Here is a 16,498-nt window from a genome sequence, read left to right on the forward strand (position 1 = left end):
GGACATTTAAGGGAAAAAACAAAACAAAAAGAAACCCACTACATTGTGGGAAAGGATCTTTTTATCTTTACCTGTACCAAACAGGTCTATGTTAGGAGTAGCATCTGGTTTAGGCGCTGCGGGAGCATCAGGAGCAGACTCAAATAAATCTAAGACCAAGAATATACATGTCTAACTCATTTTGGAAGACAGGACTGAAAGCAGTAACTTTTCAGTTTTGCGCATCGTATTTGGAGAATTTTAAAAGACTGGCTCTTTGTCTGTAAAGAACCTTCTAATATACAGTATACATGCAATAATGATAGTGTATGCTGTACATTTATTTGACAAACCAGAGTTCAATCCACCAGAATCAAAGACTTAAAAACAATTACCACCAAAGATATCTAGAGCAGGAGGAGCGGAAGTGGTGGTAGTGGTGGTGGCGGATGTGGTGGCTGTGGTGGTAGTGGTTGTTGCTGTAGCAGCAGTAGCAGTGGCAGCAGTGGCAGCTGGAGAAGGAGTAGTTGCGGGAGCTGGAGTAGCTGCACTAGTAGGGGTAACTACAGGAACACTGGTCTCAGTTGGCTTCATAGCAAAGAGGTCCAGCTCGGGAGCAGCCTCTGCACTACCTTCAGATGGGGCAAAGGGGTCTTGTAAAAAGGAAAGCGGAGAATATATATATAGGATCAGTAAGGGAGGAAATTAGCAAAAATCAAGCATAACTATGGGTAACATACATACACAGCAGATACACACAATGACTAAGCTATTGACTTCTCTGTAACATCTATCCTACTGATCTGGGAAAGCTATGCAGCGGTTTTTCTAAAATAAAGTATTTTATAAAGGTGGAAAGTTTGGGGAATTGAACGCAAAGTTTTTTTTTTAAAGGTTGGTTTGGCAAGATTGAAATGCAGCAGATGAAGATAACGGAAGAAAACAGGTTAGGCTCCAAAACATTAACAGGATATTAAACTTGTTGCTGCTTACAACACTCAGCATTGTCAAAATTATTCAGTAGTGCTACTGAATAAATGTACGGAGAAAGGATACTGGCTTTGACAGAAGACACATGCAGTTATGTGAAGAATGCTCTTCTGTCTCAAAGTTCTATGCTTTTGATCAACTACAATGAATACTATGTACTGAGGGGAAAAAAAGATTGACTGATAATTTCAGAAAAAAAACCACACTGCCATGTAGTTTAATACTACAACACACACAAGAGACTAATGACATAAAACCCACCATTTCCTGAACATGCATCAAGAGCTGCTGCTACAGGGGTTGGGGTAGCTGGTGCTGCTGCCCCTTCAGGTGCCGCAGGGGCTTCTCCAGGAGAAGCTGCAAAGGCATCTTGAGTGCAGTTTTTTAAAACAGAAATTAAAAGGATAAAGAGAAGAAAAATATAGTAAAAGAACCAAGTTAAATTGCATAGGAAGATTCCCTTATACAACATGAATTTTTATTAGTATTTTTACTGATGCAAGATAAAGCACGCATCATAAATTCTCAATCTCCCCCCCCAACCCCACTCAATGTATTTATTTTAAATGAGACTACACATTAATACTTTGAGGTGGTAGGCAAGAGGCATATTAACATGTTAAAGGCAACAGGATTCTTATTGTATAAGGGTTCTGAGCAGCATGTTTATGTAACATGAGAAGTTAACTAAAGCATGTAAAAAGTTTGGCAGTAAACTGATGCCAATTAAGGTATTAAACATTCATGTTCAGTCAAATAACCTCAGTGTATGTCTGAACAATAATTTATCTAGCATGTAACTTTTAGTTTCCTGAATATTTTGAGGAGCTAAAAGCTTGTGCTGTGAACTAGAATTTGCAGTTCTCTTATTGCACTACTGGCAGCATTTTATTGACTAGAATTTGTGAATCCCATTTATAGCGAAACCTCATTTGTGAGATACCGGTCAGTTATGTGGATATCCTGAGAAGTGGAATTTTAATTATGTATTGTAAAAAAACAGACCGGTGAATGGAAATTCAATCATTCTTTGTGATTAACCGTAATAGTTTAAAATATTTCTAATTCCTGAAAGGTGCTGCACTAAAACTTTAGCAGTTGAAATTTTTTTTTTTGTAGCCTAGTCTTATAAAACATCCCAGGAACTGTAGTGTTTTCCTATGAGTATTGATACTCACTGGGCTCCCCATATGGAAACACTCCTTTGCACTTTTCTATAACCCATCTATTTCTCCATATATTGCAGCTCAGCAGTCTAAATTCAGACTTTATCCATGTATCCATTTGATAATGTAACTTTTAAAATTAGTCTTATAATTTTGCATGTCAATCTTTATTAAATCAATAAGGCCCTCTAAAATAATTTGTTAGAAAACATTAGCAGGTCTTGAGGATTTGCATGAGAGGATTCACTATAAAAGGGTTTCACAGACCTTCAGACAAATTAACCATCTTTCTAAAAAATCAAGAACTCTAAAAATAATAATAATAATAATAATAATAATAATAATAATAATAATAAGTTGGCTCATCTTGCTTTTGACAGCGTAAGAAAGTTCATCTTAATATACGGTGTAGTAAAAGACAACAAACCATCTAATTTTATGTCAGTGTTCCCTTGAGACTAAATATTTAAAAATTGACCCAAACATTAAATTCGGGTGATAGTTGAGCAATAGTTTTTTGCTTTTTTAATCAAGTGCTAACATTATAGCATTTTAAGCTTTGAAACCATTATAGTAATACATTCCCAGCATTATACAACTAGGCCTGAATTGGGTAAGTTAGGCACATAATGTTAAGTCTTACTACCACATCTAGTGTTTACTATCATGGAGTAGTCCTAAAGCGACAATTCATTGGGACTACCCACATAAGCAATCAGTGCACAGTAGCATTTGCATGATCAGGTCCTAAAGTGTGGTGCACAACACATTCAGCTATCTAAAGCATTTCTAAGTCCTAAATGTCCAATGTTGCTCAGGAGATAGAAAGGAATGAGGAAAAAATAGTTAACTGCAAAGTTCCTGTTAGAAAGGAATGCTGCAACCGCATTGCCAAGCCAGCATGAGAAAGCTTTACATGCTGTAACAAGTTTCAATTTGCATGAAAATGCCCATTTTAAAAACAAATTTTATGCCAACTACTCTTTAAAAAAAAAAAAAAAAAAAAAGCTCAAGACGACATGCATCTGAACTTCAGCAAAACTAGATGAAAGCTGATATTTTAATTCTATCGGACCAAATAAAAAGCGAGAACTAAGAGCAACAGGAAAAAGAGCCTGCCAATAAGCAGTTTCTCATTATTGCATTAGAAATTTAAATGTATTTAATTTACAAGAATTCACAATGGCAAAACTGAATGGCAGTTGTTGAAACAGTAAAACATAATCAGTCAAAAATTCTCTACATTATTGCAGAAATACTACACACTGGCACATGATTTAGAAGAATGGGGAAATCTGATCAGTTTAACAAAGAATTGGACTAAAAGTTTTTTGAATTTGGGTACTTCCAACTATAATTGCTTTTGAAGGTCTGTATGTGAGTGACTTTTTGCCTACATCACCAGCTTTTGAGTCAGTGGAGAGTTTCATCTGGAATACAATCTCTGGTATTACTCCTGGAGAGATAAACACTTCCAATGTACTATATAAAGTAGACTGATACTGTGGAATACTTTCAGTAAATACTGGTTTTAGATAACTTTGTTCTGATAATATAGTGTATTACATTAAGAAAATAAAAAACCCTTGTGGGATTGCAAGAAAGCCCATCAGGATTACTTGGAATAATAATGAGTTATGCACTGAGACCATGTAAGCAAGGGCATAAAAGCTTATTCATATTAAGATGTAAAACACCATCTCTGAAATGTAACAGCTAAAGAACTCCAGCAGGGTTAACACTTCCCCCGCCTCCCCCGGGACCCCCCCCCCAAAATACTCATAAAAGGGGAGTGGCAGGCTCGAAGTATAGCAAATAAATGTTTTCAGTTCTGGTTTCATACTTAGCTGGGACCTACAATAGGTTTTCAGCTTGTAATCAGAACTCTAGCTAGCTATACTATGATTTTCATAACTTTCTAAAGTGCTCAGACCATCTACTATACAAAAACTTACAATAGTGAACTAATATTCTAATGGCTCTACAATCCTGACAGTTTCTGAAAGTTTTTGGTTGATCAGAATAAGCCACAAAGGATGCCCTTAAAAGCTTGTGAAACTAAAATAAACTTACCTTAGCAGCAGTCCCCATAATATATGATTTACCTTAAGTATTTCAGCATAAGATTTTAAAACAAAAATAAACCTGCACAAGTTTTGCTACAAACTTTGAAAAGCATGTAAAGTCAAGTCAAGTCATGAAAAAAAACTGTACTGCACATATAATTCTAACTGTAATGGAAACATTCACAAGCCTAGCTTAATTTTCACTATACTGCATATGGTATGTACTTTTCAAATTTCATTCATCTTGGATCATAAAGTAGTCTAGTTATTTTCTCCTTCTAATCCGATAGTACTGGCACAATACTGCTCTCTCTGAATTTATGATGTAAAATTTAAGATTAATGATATTTCTACTCAATTTTTTTTTACACTCCCACTTTAAAAGAAATAATCAAAAAAATCAAAGTTTTGGTTCTATAGACTAAGGTAAAATAAATGGGTACATGGATCCCTGGTTAGGTCTGGAATGAGAAAAATAACTGCATTACTTAAAACACTAAATCTGTATGAAACATACATTTTTGAAACCCTTAAATTAAGAGTACACAATTTGTGACTATTGAGATACTTTTAACATCTACATAAACATATTTAAGTTAGATGTGCATATTGCTTTAGGAAAAATTCTTTGTTTTCAATACAACACATCTTTCTTCTCTTGAGTTCTGCAGGAAGACAATTATGCTTCCTTACTTAGAGACCACTGAAACGAGAGACCATTGAAAAATATTTTGTCTACAAATTCATAATTCCAGACTGTGCATGCCATGTTATGTGGCCATAGGGCCCATAAATGACAAAATATTTCATACATGCACTGAGACGTGCTGGAGAGGGTTGCCAACCCTCCTGGATTGGCCAGGAGTCTACCGGAATCGGCACTGATCTCCTGGTGGCCGTTGAAAGCAATCCAGGAGATTTTAATAGCTGCTAAAAGTCCGGTTGCCAGCGCAGCGGAGCTAAGGCAGGCTCCCTACCTGCTCTGGCTCCGCGTGGCTCCTGGAAGCAACCAGCATGTCCGACTCCTAGGCACAGGGGAGGTCAGGGGATCTCTGCGCGCTGCCCCTGCCTCGTGCACCAACTCCACAGCTCCCATTGGCCGGGAACCAATGGTGCCTGCATGCGGAGCCACCTGGCCACCCTGAGCCTAGGAGCCGGACATCCCCGTTGCTTCCAGGAGCTGCCCAAGGTAAGCATAGCCTGGTCAGACCCCACACCCCAACCCCCTGCCCCTTATCCCCACAGCACCCAAACTCTCTCCCAGAGCCAGCACCCCAAACCCCCTCCTGTACCCCAACCCCTGCCTCAGCCTGGTGAAAGTGAGTGAGGGGGTGGGGAAGAGTGAGCGATGGAGGAAGGGGGGGATGGAATGAGCAGGGGTTGGGGCCTTGGGGCAGAGGCAGAGGCAGGGGCAGGACAAGAATGTTCGGATTTCTGCTATTAGAAAGTTGGCAACCCTAGTACTGAAGCACAATTCTCTTATGAACTCACTGTCAAACAACTCCACTCTACTAAACGAAAGTCAGTGATGAAAGGGTGGAAGATAAGAAAATGAATCTGCAGATAAAACTACTTTTAAATGCCAGTAACTCTGCTTTCTTCATGTAATCTCTCAGCATAGATCACTATGCCACCTCACCAAAAATCAAAACGCTAAGAAATATTAAAATAAGCATCATCAGTAGCTCATAAACCCAAGAAATGTTCATTAAAGCATTATCAGAGCTACAGCTAGTGAAGAACATTTAAATCAGCATTAGTTTGATACAAACTGTTGACAAGTGAATTGGAACAGTCTGTAAGAAGGATATTCAACAATATTATCTCAGAAGATTCTTGGTAAGTTTCTTTTCTGTTATATTAGAGAATGGGGAAAGTCATGTAATTTTCATCCCTCAGTTAAAAAACCAAACACAACCAGTTACTCATGCATTTTTAAAAGCAATAGCCTTAGTGAAGCAACTTTGCTTCAAGTTTCTTGTCCCTTTACCAGCCCGTCAGCCATTATATTTTGGAGGAAACTAATTCAAGTGAACATAAGATTCCAACAAAATACAGAGATATGCAATATATTCCAAGATCTTTCCTTTTCCTCCACACTTAGTTTCCCCACCAGTTTTATTAACAAATTTGATGCATTCTATTACAATCCATTTGGACAGCTATTACTCAAAGTATAGATGCTAGGTTCTCTGGAAAACAAGGTAAGAAATTGTTAACATTTAGCCTAGTTAATAAGCTACCTCCCAAACAAGTTATTCTGGTATCTAATTGAATCCAGAAGCCTAGCTTCCTTTTAGAACAAGGCAATAGACAAAAATACATTGATTAATCCTGACCTTAGATAAACACAATGGAGAACCACTTTGTTTTTCTGAATAATAAACTGATCGGGTAGCAATTCAAGTGGAGCCTAAGTATAGTTTGAATCTCTTCAGTGCAAGTTTATCAGTACCCATAAAGCTAAACTCCTGATCTCTAGACTAGTAAATTGAATACACTTTTCTTGTTTTTTTTTTTTTAAAAAGGGGTATTAGTAAAACATTAATTCTTGTATAAACTCCCCTTTGTGTTTTCCTCCTATGCTCAAGCAACAAAGCCTCTGCCACTGCATCCACCCCTTTCTTCTTTCTGCCTTCCCAGTCCTTTTTTCTTTAGTGTCTTTATTTCTGCTCTAGACTATTCCTCTGGCTTCTTCCCCATCACACATCCATCACCAGAGAGAATAGCTAAGAACTGGTGAACTTTGAGAAGTTAACTTTAACATCTTCACTCTCCAGCATACAGGTCAACAAATAAGTTCTTAACAAGATAAGCATCAATGTAGTCAGCACCATTCAAAACACATTAATGATCACCCCTGCCCTGAAGAATTTAAAAGATCTAAAATCTGCTAATGTTAAGTGAACACAAAGGGGACAAAAAAAATAGAAGGACAGAAGAAAATAAGAGCTGGAAGTGTTGGCCTAAGGGATTGGTGAGGGAAAACTGAGATTTCAGCTATAGATCACCGGGCTGTGTTTGACCCAGATCAGTAGTAATCAAAAGTTACTAACTAATAGTCATTTGGTGCCTTTCGCAGAAGGTTTTAATCTGAGTCTGGTGCTTAGCAGATACATCTTTACTATACAAGAGTCATTTAAACTTATGTTTCTTGTGGGCAGCTTCAAGAGAAAGGCAAAGACCAATAGATCCTGGAGGAGACTAAACCAGGGATTCTCAAACTTCATTGCACTGCAACCCCCTTGTGACAACAAAAATTTCTACAGAACCCCAGAAGTGGGGACTGAAGCCTGAGCCCATCCAAGCTCCACCACCCGGGGGGGAAGGAGGGAGGGAGAGAAAACACAAAGCCAAAGCCCCACTGCTCCAGACTAGGGGACCAAAGCTGAAGCCCAAGGGCTTCAGCCCCAGGCAGGGGGACTATAACCTTAGCCCCACCGCCCAGGGCTGAAGCCCTCAGGCTTGGGCTTTGGCTCCGGCTCCGGGCCCCGGCAAGACTAAGCCAGCCCTGGCAACCCCATTAAAATGGCTTTGCGACCCACTCTGGGATCCTGACCCACAGTTTGAGAACCGCTGGACTAAACTATCCTTTCATCCCTATGTCTAATGGTACATCAGGTCAAAGCACATTAGTAGGCAGGTGTAATGAAATCTGCAATGCTGCTGCCTATATGGCATCTGATCTATGGATGCTTAGAATATAGCAGACTTGTGTCAATTCAGTGACTCATGAAGGATACCTTTTCCATGAAAATTCAAAACTCTCAGAATCAAAAAAGACTAGAGGAAAGGTGTGAGTTAGATATGCTTAAGAGCTTTTGTAAACAGGGGCTGCTAACAGGGAGTTTCGAGAGGGAATTTGGAAGGGGAGTGGGAAGGGGGCAAGGTACACTTACCATTCTATAAAACCTTTAAACTAAACTAATCAAAACTTCTTGATTTAAACAAAAACCCTATCATTAACCTAGGTAGCTGTAGGACTAAATGCAGGCAGAAGCCCAGCAGCAGAGTGAGGGCTATCCTGTTTATTGCACTTAGTGTAGCATGTATAATTATCTGCCCTGTTGGCGAGTGGCGTATGTGTGCATTCGGTGCAAGGAGCTCCTGGCCTTCATAGACCACGTACGGGCTTTGGAGGCCAGGGTGGCGGAACTGGAGGAGCTAAGGGAGGCAGAGAGGTATGCTGATGAGGCTTTCTGGGACACTGAGGAATTGTCCCACCTCCGGTCTGACAGCCCCTGTGCTATTAAGGAGGATGAAAGGCTCAGGGAAGGAGGGCAGTCAACGGGAGCAGAGGGAAACCTTCCCATAGTTGGGACCCTCCTTCCAGATGATATTGGGGTACCCTCTCGCACTGAGGTTACCTCTCCGGGGAAGGAACTCTGGTCATTAGAAAAGGCAGGTGTTTGTAATGGGAGATTCAATCATTAGAAACATAGATAGCTGGGTTTGTGATGACCGGGAGAACCGTATGGTGACTTGCCTGCCCGGTGCGAAGGTTGCGGATCTCTGGAGGCATCTAGATAGACTTATGTGTAGTGCTAGGGAGGAGCCGGTAGTCGTGGTACATATAGGTACCAATGACATAGGGAAGGGTAGGAGAGACATCCTGGAGGCCAAATTTGGGCTGCTAGGAAAGACTGAAATCCAGGACCTCTATGGTGGCATTCTCAGAAATGCTCCCAGTTCCACGCGCAGGGCCAGGTAGGCAGGGAGAGCTTCAGAGTCTCAATACGTGGATGAGACGATGGTGTAGAGAGGGGGGATTTAGATGTATTAGGAACTGGGGAAACTTTTGGGATAGGGGGAGCATATACAGGAAGGATGGGCTCCACCTAAACCAAAGTGGATCCAGACTGCTGGCACTTAACATTAAAAAGGTTGCAGAGCACTTTTTAAACGAAGAGATGGGGGAAAGCCGATTGCTGCAGAGGAGCACGTGGATCGGACAGAGACTTCTCTTAGAGGAGAGTCTAATGATAGAGATTCTCTAGGTTTCAGTCAGGAGCAGAGGATGGAAGAGGATAAAGTATGGGCCAGATCAGACGAGAAACATTCACATAAAAAAGAATCTGACATCAGAAAAAGGCAGACAAATAAAAACAGTGACAAGTTTTTAAAGTGCTTGTACACAAATGCCAGAAGTCTAAATAATAATAAGATGGGTGAACTAGAGTGCCTCGTGTTAAAGGAGGATATTGATATAATTGGCATCACAGAAACCTGGTGGAGTGAGGACAATCAATGGGACACAATCATTCCAGGGTACAAAATATATTGGAAGGACAGAACTAAAAATCGGGGAACCCAGATAATCTTCATCCAAGAATATTAAAGGAACTGACATGAAATTGCAAGCCCATTAGCAAGAATTTTTAATTTATCTGTAAACTCAGGGGTTGTACCGTATGACTGGAGAATTGTTAACATAGTTCCTATTTTTAAGAAAGGGGGAAAAAAAGTGATCCGGGTAACTACAGGCCTATTAGTTTGACATCTGTAGTATGCAAGGTCTTGGAAAAAACGAAGTAGTTAAGGACATTGAGGTCAATGGTAACTGGGGCAAAATACAACATGGTTTTACAAAAGGTAGATCGTGCCAAACCAACCTGACCTCCTTTGAGAAGGAAACAGATTTTTTAGACAAAGGAAACGCAGTGGATCTAAATTTACCTCGATTTCAGTAAGGCATTTGATACGGTTCCACATGAGGAATTATTAGCTAAATTGGAAAAGATGGGGATCAATATGAAAATTGAAAGGTGGATAAGGAACTGGTTAAAGGGGTGACTACAACGGGTCATACTGAAAGGTGAACTGTCAGGCTGGAAGGAGGTTACTAGTGGAGTTCCTCAGGGATCGGTTTTGGGACCAATCTTTTTATTACTGACCTTGGCTCAAAAAGTGGGAATGTGCCAATAAAGTTTGTGGATGACAAAGCTGGGAGGTATTGCCAATACAGAGAGGGACCGGGATATCCTACAGGAAGATCTGGATGACCTTGTAAACTGGAGTAATAGTAATAGGATGAAATTTAATAGTGAAAAGTGCAAGGTCATGCATTTAGGGATTAATAACAAGAATTTTTGTTATAAACTGGGGACGCATCACTTGGAAGTAACAGAGGAGGAGGAGGTCCTTGGAGTATTGGTTGATCACAAGAGGACTATGAGCCACCAATGTGATATGGTTGTGAAAAAAGCTAATGAGGTCTTGGGATGCATCAGGCAAGGTATTTCCAGTAGAGACAAGGAGGCGTTAGTACCGTTATACAAGGCACTGGTGAGACGACATCTGGAATATTGTGTGCAGTTCTGGTCTCCCATGTTTAAGAAGGATGAATTCAAACTGTAACAGGTACAGAGAAGGGCTCCTAGGATGATCCAAGGAATGGAAAACCTGTCTTATGAAAGGAGACTCAAGGAGCTTGGCTTGTTTGACCTAACCAAATGAAGGCTGATGGGAGATATGATTGCTCTCTATAAATATATCAGAGGGATAAATACCAGGGAGGGAGAGGAATTATTTAAGCTCAGTACCAATGTGGACACAAGAACAAATGGATATAAACTGGCCATCAAGAAGTTTAGATTTGAAATTAGACGAAGGTTTCTAACCATCAGAGGAGTGAAGTTCTGGAATAGCCTTCCAAAGGGAGCAGTGGAGGCAAAAGACATATCTGGCTTCAAGACTAAGCTTGATAAATTTATGGAGGGGATAGTATGATCAATTAATTGCCAAAATTAAGCTATCTTTGACTATTAGCAGTAAATATGCCCAATGGCCTGTGATGGGACACTAGATAGGGTGGGATCTGAGTTACTACAGAGAATTCTTTCCTGGGTGCTGGCTGGTGAGTCTTGCTCACATGCTCAGGGTTTAGCTGATCGCCATATTTGGGATTGGGAAGGAATTTTCCTCCAGGGCAGATTGGCAGAGGCCCTGGGGTTTTTTCGCCTTCCTCTGCAGCGTGGGGCACAGGTCACTTGCTGGAGGATTCTCTGCACCTTGAAGTCTTTAAACCACAAGTTGAGGACTTCAATAGCTCAGACATAGGTCAGGGGTTTGTTACAGAGTGAGTGGGTGAGATTCTGTGGCCTGCATTGTGCAGGAGGTCAGACTAGAAGATCATAATGGTCCCTTCTGACCTTAAAGTCTATGAGTCTATAACAGGTCATGCGGGGGGTGGGGGTGTGAAAGAAAATGTAGACTCAAATGAAGTAAAAATCTTAAATGAATCCACATGTTCCATAGAATCTCTATGGATAGAAATTCCATGCTCTAATAAGACTATAATAGTAGGGATCTATTATCGACCACCAGGACAGTGATAGTGACTATGAAATGCTAAAGGAGATTAGAGAGGCTATCAAAATGAAGAACTCAATAATAGTGGTGGATTTCAATTATACCCATATTGACTGGGTACATGTCACCTCAGGACAAAATGCAGAGACAAAATTTCTCGATACTGCTTCTTAGAGCAGCTGGTATAGGAACCCAGAAGGGGAGAAGCAATTCTGAATTTAGTCCCGAGTGGAGCGCAGGATCTGATCCAAGAACTAACTAACAGGATCGCTTGGAAATAGTGACCATAATATAACAACATTTAACATTCCTGTGGTGGGAAGAACACCCCAACACTGTGGCATTTAATTTCAGAAAGGGAAACTATGCAAAAATGAGGAGGAAAGATAAACAGAAATTAAAAAGGTACAGTGACTAGAGTGAAATCCCTGCAAGCTGCATGGACACTTTTCAAAGACACCATAATAGAGGCCCAACTTAAATGTATACCCCAAATTAAAAAACACAGTAAAAGAACTAAAAAGCCACCATGGCTTAACAACCATGTAAAAGAAGCAGTGAGAGATAAAAAGACTTCCTTTAAAACGTGGAAGTCAAATCCTAGTGAGGTAAATAGAAAGGAGCTTAAACACTGCCAAATAACGTGTAAAAATGTAATAAGAAAAGGCAAAAAGGAGTTTGAAGAACAGCTAGCCAAAAACTCAAAAGGTAATAAAGTATTTAGCAGGCTTCCTGCTTCTGATGTACTTGAACAACCAGTGGGGCCCCTGGACGATCAAGATACAAAAGGAGCACTTAAAGACCATAAAGTCATTGCAGAGAAACTAAATGAATTCTTTGCTTCAGTCTTCATGGCTGAGGATGTTCAGGAGATTCCCAAACCTGAGTCGTCCTTTGTAGGTGACAAATCTGAGGAATTGTCACAGATTGAAGTGTCATTAGAGGAGGTTTTGGAATTAATTGATAAACTTAACAGTAACAAGTCACCGGGACCAGATGGCATTCACCCAAGAATTCTGAAAGAACTCAAATGTGAAATGGCAGAACTATTAACTATGGTTTGTAACCTGTCCTTTAAATCAGCTTTTGTACCCAATGACTGGAAGATAGCTAATGTAACGCCAATATTTAAAAAGGGCTCTAGAGGGGATTCCGGCAATTATAGACCAGTATGTCTAACATCAGTACCGGTAAAATTAGCTGAGACAATAGTAAAGAATAAAATTATCAGACACACAGAACATAAATTGTTGGGCAAAAGTCAACGTGGTTTCTGTAAAGGGAAATCATGTCTTACTAATCGATTAGAGTTCTTTGAAGGGGTCAAACAAACATGTGGACAAGGGGGATCCAGTGGACATAGTGTACTTAGGTTTCCAGAAAGCCTTTGACAAGGTCCCTCACCGAAGGCTCTTACGTAAATTAAGTTGTCATGGGATGAGAGGGAAGATCCTTTCATGGACTGAGAACTGGTTAAAAGACCGGGAACAAAGGGTAGGAATAAATGGTAAATTTTCAGAATGGAGAGGGGTAACTAGTGGTGTTCCCCAAGGGTCAGTCCTAGGACCTGTCCTAGGACCAATCCTATTCAACTTATTCATAAATGATCTGGAGAAAGGGGTAAACAGTGAAGTGGTAAAGCTTGCAGACGATACTAAACTGCTCAAGATAGTTAAGACCAAAGCAGACTGTGAAGAACTTCCAAAAGATCTCACAAAACTAAGTGATTGGGCAACAAAATGGCAAATGAAATTTAATGTGGATAAATGTAAAGTAATGCACATTGGAAAAAATACATACAATATGATGGGCTCTAATTTAGCTACAACTAATCAGGAAAGAGACCTCGGAGTCATCGTGGATAGTTCTCTGAGACGTACACGCAGTGTGCAATGGCAGTCAAAAAAGCGATAGAGAATAAGACGTGGAATATCTTATTGCCCTTATATAAATCCATGGTACGCCCACATCTTGAATACTGCATACAGATGTGGTCTCCTCATCTCAAAAAAAAAAAAAAAGATATACTGGCATTAGAAAAGGTTCAGAGAAGGGCAACTAAAATGATTAGGGGTTTGGAACAGGTCCCATATGAGGACAGATTAAAGAGGCTAGGACTTTTCAACTTGGAAAAGAGGAGACTAAGGGGGGATATGATAGAGGTATATAAAATCATGAGTGGTGTGGAGAAAGTGAATAAGGAAAAGTTATTTACTTGTTCCCATAATATAAGAACTGGGGCCACCAAATGAAATTAATGGGCAGCAGGTTTAAAACAAATAAAAGGAAGTTCTTCTTCACACAGCGCACAGTCAACTTGTCGAACTCCTTGCCTGAGGCGGTTGTGAAGGCTAGGACTATAACAGGGTTTAAAAGAGAACTAGATAAATTCATGGAGGTTAAGTCCATTATTGGCTATTAGCCAGGATGGGTAAGGAATGGTGTCCCTAGCCTCGGTTTGTCAGAGGGTGGAAATGGATGGCAGGAGAGAGATCACTTGATCATTGCCTGTTAGGTTCACTCCCTCTGGGGCACCTGGCATTGGCCACTGTCGGCAGACAGGATGCTGGGCTGGATGGATCTTTGGTCTGACCCAGTATGGCCATTCTTATGTTCTTATGAGAGAAATGGTTTAAGATTTGTGATTTTTTTTTCCAGAAAGAAGTGGCAAAAAATATCTTAAACCACTTCTTTCTGAAGAAAAAAATTGCTATTCACTTAGGATCTGAGCAGATTGCTATTTAAAATTATCAATTTTTTCTTCATAATATTCTCTTCAAATGACAAGATCCAGGTAACAGAGGTCTAGAACCTTTACTTGTTCACCCATGGAAAGTAGCTATGGATGGTTACAGATAATCTCAGATATAACCTCTCTCTCAAAATGCTTGAGACCCAAATATCATTGAAGTGATAAAAGAAAGGTTTCTTGACATGCTCTACTATATAGTTTAGGATGCTAATTATTTTTATAACACCCAAAAGCATGCTAGACATTTTAACAGACTCCCTGACACAGGTTATAAACATGGCCTATGGAGACAAAAAGGTAGTCCCCAGCCATCATCATCTTTTAACTGCAGGGCACAGATGAAGCTGATAAATTGCATTTAGTTGTGGAACTATAAAGAAAGTCACATTTGCAGCTTCCTTGCTGAAGGAATACATTTATTATAAGAAAATGTTATAGGTAAAACATTTAACTATTCTTCTGCAGTATATGCAGTTGTACATTTATAATTTTACTATCTTAGAGCTCACATTTCAATTTCTCATTCATATATTTTAAAATATTTAAAGCAATATGTATGTTTACTGTGCTATACATAATTTATACACATTTGTATAAACTGTGTTCAATGAGGAGTAGCCTTCAGACTCCTGGAAATTACAGTGGGACCCCTTGAGTCATAAGGTTGAGGCAGGTAATTTAGTCCTAGATTTCTCTGCCACATATAGTAACCATGAGCACTTCAGAAAGTAACCCATTATAAGAGGAAAAAGTACTTCATGAATGTTCATCCTCCCTTAGTATAGAATACTCAGCTTCTTCTCATTAGGGGCTGAGTAGCACTTCAGCAATTCCAGCGAGCTACTGGTGAAGTCTGAAGTATAGAGAAATGGCTTGACTGCTTATGGATTGCATATTTTTGTGCAGTTAAAATGGTAGCTGTAGATAACAAGTCTGTTTATCAGGCAGTCTGATGAAGGCTCATTCCATTTTACATGTGCTCACCTGAACAAGAATCCCTATTTAATGGGTTGTACAGAAGAGATTTGGGAACTTCCAGGGCTTCTGTGATTTTAAATCATAGGAAAGATGTATTGGGTAAAAATTCTGTTCAAGAAATGTAATCTTTTTACCTTTGCTGTTCAAAAAAGGATAAAATAGTTTTAAGCACATGTGGGGATCCTGCGTAATCTGGAAAAGCTGTAGTAAGAAAATCCCCAATCCTTTGAGTTTTACTGGTATAGGAGTCAGAAGAGAAGATACAGAGTCCAGCATGCAAAATACCATATGGCAAAGTACACAGTTTTAGCTGGAGTTGGAAGTTTGAAATGAAACATTTTGGTAGCAAAACATGACTCCAGGACATGTTTGTGTGCTTGAGAATCTGAGGCGGGTGGGAAGCTTGTGATGAGGAGAAGACAAACCAGAAAGAAATTGGAAAAGATCAGATTATGATCAGAACCCCACCTAAGCCCTTAAAAATCACCATCATCATCGCTTACCAAAGGAGACATGACTATTGATAGCTTTAGTCAACCAAGAAAGCTTCAAGGGCACAGATGGACACATTACCAGAAAGTTCTAATGCAAAACCAAACATTCCTCAATAACACAATTCATTTCCTTGGGGCATGGATTTCATAGGACCTTTCTTTAGAATTTATAAAGAAAAGGTGATTAGATTCTGTAGAAGGGATATCAAAGAACACAAACCAACAAGCACATAGAGGCGGAAGCCAGAGCTGGGTGAATTTTTGGCAAATAGTTTATTCACTGAAAAATGCAGTTTTGGGTTGGCCAAAACTATTTGCCAATTCACATCACATTTGCCAAAAATAGTTTTCACCAAACCAAAACTGATACATTTTAAACTAACTCAACAAATTGGTTCAATTTCAGCCATTTTGACAAGAGCAAAGACTAGGACGACTAGATTCACAAAATGGGTGGATGTGGTGGTGCTACTCTTATAGATTTTATCTCACTGGTTACAGCACTTACCTGGGATGTGGGAGATCTGGGTTCAATTCCTCCCTCCACATCAGATGGAGAGAAGGGATTTGGACTCTGGTCTCCCAATTGCAGGGGAATGCCCTAGCCAGTGGCCTGTATATAATATAAATATTCTGAGCTGGGTCTCCTAATCTCTCCTTTTGAGGCTGTTCCACTGTATATAATTGGAGCAGGGACTTGAAATTGGGTCTCCCACAGCCTAAGTGAGTGCACTAGCCATCAGGCTACAGAGATATTCTCAC

The 16,498-nt window shown here is 39.9% G+C and overlaps 1 protein-coding gene across 25 annotated transcripts in view; it reads right to left on the reverse strand.

The window, feature by feature from the left end:
• SNAP91 (synaptosome associated protein 91) overlaps positions 1-16,498 on the reverse strand; it is a 131,030-nt gene that overhangs the window by 21,635 nt on the left and 92,897 nt on the right. For 10 of the 25 annotated variants that reach the window (XM_065402028.1, XM_065402027.1, XM_065402038.1 and 7 more), the window contains 3 exons: positions 1,231-1,338; positions 375-632; positions 72-149 (listed from right to left, as the gene is read on the reverse strand). The exons of 3 other annotated variants lie outside the window; for them this stretch is intronic. In XM_065402028.1, the coding sequence (XP_065258100.1) occupies positions 72-149; positions 375-632; positions 1,231-1,338 (444 nt within the window). The remainder of the gene's footprint in view (positions 1-71; positions 150-374; positions 633-1,230; positions 1,339-16,498) is intronic. 12 more of the 25 variants (XM_065402039.1, XM_065402033.1, XM_065402032.1 and 9 more) reach the window with 4 other exon arrangements.

The sequence above is a fragment of the Emys orbicularis genome, chromosome 3 (genome assembly GCF_028017835.1).
Source record: "Emys orbicularis isolate rEmyOrb1 chromosome 3, rEmyOrb1.hap1, whole genome shotgun sequence".
Taxonomy (NCBI): Eukaryota; Metazoa; Chordata; order Testudines; family Emydidae; genus Emys; species Emys orbicularis.